This window comes from Beta vulgaris, chromosome 2 (genome assembly GCF_026745355.1).
Source record: "Beta vulgaris subsp. vulgaris cultivar EL10 chromosome 2, EL10.2, whole genome shotgun sequence".
Lineage (NCBI taxonomy): Eukaryota > Viridiplantae > Streptophyta > Magnoliopsida > Caryophyllales > Amaranthaceae > Beta > Beta vulgaris.
In genome coordinates, this window is record NC_079203.1 from 49,192,803 (window position 1) to 49,197,608 (window position 4,806).

Below are 4,806 nucleotides of genomic sequence, written 5' to 3' on the forward strand. Positions count from 1 at the left end.
TATGGAAAAGCTATGACATTTTTCTCATTAACTCTTAATATTTAAACATCAGAGGACAGAAATCAGAACCTCATAGTTCAACAATTCTAAATGACAGAATCACAGAAAACATTAGAACTACTCACAATTGTAAGCAGAACACGGAATAACTAATGCTAAATCAACATCAATCTAAAATACATTAATTCCAGTTTGAGAAGGGTTGCAGTTAGGATGCATCTCTTGTCTTTGTAGTTGAAGTTGGTTGTCACCTTGCCAAACACAAACAATATCCTTCAAAGCAGGCTGCATGTCATGTTTCAACACCTTCTGATAATCCAAAGTATTACCATTGATCATCTTCATCTCGACCACGTGAAAAGACGGTGTCACCTCGAATATGTCCACATCAATGGCTATTTCCTCCTTTCTACTTCCTGGCCCGACTAGCTTCAAGGATCCTCCATCTTTTTTAGCTACCTTGAGTTTCGAATTTGTAGCAACTTCCTCGAGCTTAGACACTATAACAGATGCGGGTTGCAAAGATGTAAAACGGACATCTTCCCTTCGATCATCCCCAACGAATAAACCCGACAAGTTTAGTCCCGAGGACAAGGAGATGATATCGAAAGCATTCAGGTTCGATGGCCTTGAGAACTCAGGCTGTTTCTTCTCAAATGACTTGATCGTGGGTTCCACCTTGGGTACTTTTGCAGGTCTACTCCCTAACCCTTTCTTGAACCAAGAGTTCTCCATGATTTTACTGATGGGTATCCGAGTATTCGGGTTTGGATCAAGTATCTTTATCAGAAGTCTCCGGACCTCAGGAGGGAACCAATTCGGGCACCGATAATCAGCCCGGGTTATCTTCTTATACATCTCAATCAAGTTTGAATCTTGAAAGGGGAGATGACCAGCAAGCAAAACATACAAGATAACCCCACAAGACCACACATCAGCTTTAGCTCCATCATAACCTCTTCGATTGATCACCTCAGGAGCTACATAAGCAGGGGTCCCACACATCGTATGCAGCAACCCATCTTGCCGTTTTGAGTCAGCAAGAGCACTTAACCCGAAATCTGAAACCTTCAAACTCCCATCCTCGTCAATCAGCAAGTTTTCGAGTTTCAGATCACGGTGATAAACACCTCTGCTGTGGCAACAATCCACAGCACTGATCAGCTGTTGGAAAATCCACCTTGCAATGTCCTCCTTGAGCCGGCCTTTGGCCACCTTGTTGAAGAGCTCACCGCCTTTTGCATATTCCAATACAATGTAGATCTTGCTCTTTGTAGCCATAACCTCAAAAAGTTGCAAGACATTTTGGTGCTTCACCAACTTCATGACAGAAATTTCTCTCTTGATCTGCTCATTTAGCCCGGCTTTCAAAGTTTTTTCCTTGTCAATAACCTTGATAGCTACATTTTGTCCCGTTTTTATGTCCTTAGCATAGTAAACCTTAGCAAAGTTTCCTTGCCCTAACAATTTGCCCAACTCATACCTTTCCAACAAAATACTTCCCTTCTTCTCCATTTCTACTTAAAACTGTCGGTCCAATGATAAAATAAAAAAGTTTTGTGCTACTTCAATGGAAGATGTTGATTTCAACTGACCAGACAACTCAACCGTCGTCCACAGTTTCGTGCTTTAGCATGGCAAATATTCTACTGCTAGTAGATTTATAATGGATCTGAGGAGAAAGCATGAATCTGCTGCAAACGACATATTCAACCTCGTCAAGGGCCGACAAGGGATATCTATAAAGAGAGGAGATTGAAAAATCTTCACAGATTGAATTTCCAGCGTGCACACACATCTCTCTGCATTCCCTGATTTCTGTATTGCACAGTATGTGAAATACTTCCCTCGAGGTTCAGAAAGAAAGGATCGGAAAATCCCTGTAAAAAAAGGAAATAGAGCTTTAATATAAATCAATACTTAATCAACAAGGACATGGAAATCCATGATAGAGATAAATCACAAGAGAAATTATGCAATCAAACAATCTAATTCACATCTGAATGACATAAATTGGGTGCTAATGAGCCCAGACAGCTTCAAGCAAAGCTAAGTTCGACTCAAGAATATATTGCATATCAGTGAGAAGCTCAAAATTAATAACACTACGTTTTATAAATGTTACAACACAAAAAATATTTGCTTGCTTACGGTTTCGAAAATTTACTCTTAAGGTAAACTGAACTATTATTATCTAAAGCTCTAGACTCACTTGGTTCGGCTCGTTAACACACCTAGACATACATACGAATGATACGATATATATGACATCGTAGCGAATAATGGTTAAATCATTGATCATGATTCATGATGAACATAGTAAAAAACATTAATGAATTAGCAAGAGGCAAAGATAAAGATACAAACACCAAGCCCGCCACACCAATCAACCCTCAAACACAAGTTGATAGATAAATTCTACAAGTCAATAAGATTTTCAAATATGAATTTAAAAATAGCATTTAAAATTTAAGGAAAAAACTCGAATTTACCATACAAGACTGTTTTTTATAATAACAAACTAAATTATACCAGAAAAATTACTCAGAAAATGCAGATCTCAACGTGATTAAGATAAATAAATCCAGGTTTTGTTAAATTTGCAGATAAATCAATATAACAAGGCAAATTGTTTCTTGTCAAAACTTAATTAAGAACTTTTTTTTTTTATCATGGTTTCAATTTTCCACCATATAAAACTTGATTTTATTAATTTATTATCATCAAACATTAAAAAAAAATATGTATTCAGTTCAATGAATCTGTAAATCAAATTTTTACACTTATTTCTGAAAATTAGATGTGAAAAGTCTTTATACTCAGATTTCCATCTTAAAACAAATGAATCTCAAACTATTAACAACCCAACAAACTAAAAAAAACAATCTAAAGATGATCTAAGTAACTTTTTTTTATGCTTATTTTACTGACACTCACATCATCTTACTCCAAATTTTAAATTGTTGGGTATCAATGTCACTTTTCAGTTTCTAAAACTAATTATATTTGTAAGTTTTTAGAGTAATTAGCAAAAAAAATATTCATACCTATGCTAATCTTTTAATTCTTTTAAAAAAAATGAATACTTTTTTAGCAAATAAAAAAAAAAAAACTAAAGTTTTCTTCAATGTAACACAGCAACAAAAAAAAAAAAAAAAACAATCTTTATCACTTGTGCACCAAAAAAAATTCAATCTTTTCAGCATATGAACAAATTAATCATCCAAAACATGTGCAAATTGTGAAAAAAAAAGAAACACCCAGAAAATAAAAGCAATGAAATCACAAGAAAAAAACTATGAAATTACCTCAGAAAAAGGAAAACGGTGAAACCCTTTGAATCTTGAGTGAATCCTTTGTGTTAATGAGAGAGAGAAAAAAGATCTAAAGAGAAAACGAGAGGTTTGAGGCTATATTTTTCTCCGTGATTTTGATATGGACAAAGAAAGCTAAAGCAATGAGAAAACCCTATTTATTTATGAAGTGTAGGGATATAAATACACATGAAATATTGACATGAAAGGGAATATCCTATTTTACTATGAATGGACCAAAATAATTGGATCCCTTCTTAAAAGTTAATCCCTCTCTCTCTCTAAAGATAAAATACGAATATCATATTCGAGTTCGAATTTTGTTAATTAATTACTTTTAATTTATATTAATAGAAAATTTTAAAAATAAAGCTATTATAGTATTTAGATGAATAAAAACTATTAAAAGAGATGGTCTAATTTTAATATAAAGGTAGACCAAGTCACTGACGGTGTGTTTGTTTAGGGGGATTAGGGGGTGGGAATGGGATATTATATCCCTATAGGTAGATATTCCATGTTTGTTTGAGGGGATATCTAAATTCCTATGTGAACGGGAATGGGATTAAAACCCCTCTTATCCCACCAAAATAAGACATGGGGAGGGGCAGGTATTAGGGAGGGGATTATTTTTGGTTATGTTAAGAGATAAATTTACCCTTCATTAAAATATACTTCACTAATATTGCTTGCTCTTCTTTTGTTATCCTTCATTAAAATGGGTAAATTTGTAATTTAGCAATATATTCCCTACTTAATCCCACTAACATACCAAACAAGGGATTGGAATATATTTAATAAATTCCCACCTTCTAACTCCCATTCCCAATCCCATCCTCTAATCCCCAAACTCTCAATCCCTCATACCAAACGCCCCGTGAATGAATTAAACTCGTCACCGAACGAAATTAACCTATTCACTATTAGGCTAATTCTCTTTTTAATATTGGACTTACCGTTGTAATTTTAATTTAAAAAGCAGTCGGTCTCTTACACATCAGTTGTCAAACTCTTTGATAAATCCAATAGTATAATTTTTATTTATTATATTATGAGAGATATCTACAATTAAGATAAATTTTCCTAAAATATGAATATCTTATATTTTGAACGGAGAGAGTAAAACAAATAAACTAGAAAGTAGAAAGTATATTAACGGGGTGTAACGTTTTATGAGGTGTGGTCCGCCGAACAAGGACAAAATATAAAGAGTTGGCTAACCCTCATTACTCACCACCATCCATAATTCAATTATTTATTTTTCTTTCAAAAAGAATTCAATTTTTTAATTTTACCTATAAAATATATTATCAATCATAATCATTTGTAATAGGAAATAATTTTATGTTGTTTTGTTATGGTTTGTGGGTTGGTCTCTTTCACCTTTGCCTCCTAGAATTGGCCAATCGACTTTTCCTTCAATTTGAAGACTACTACTACTACTAATTTCTAAACACTATAGCTACTATGTTTTGTTTGATCTCATAAATTA

General features: G+C 33.8%; 1 protein-coding gene across 1 annotated transcript; it reads right to left on the reverse strand.

Moving 5' to 3' along the window:
* LOC104908436 (CBL-interacting protein kinase 18) lies at positions 1 to 3,480 on the reverse strand. Its single transcript, XM_010697553.3, has 2 exons — positions 3,309 to 3,480; positions 1 to 1,880 (listed from the first exon to the last, which is right to left on the reverse strand). Exon 2 carries the CDS (start codon positions 1,513 to 1,515, stop codon positions 172 to 174), a length of 1,344 nt encoding a protein of 447 aa, XP_010695855.2. The 5' UTR covers positions 1,516 to 1,880; positions 3,309 to 3,480; the 3' UTR covers positions 1 to 171.
* Positions 3,481 to 4,806: the final 1,326 nt, after the last annotated feature.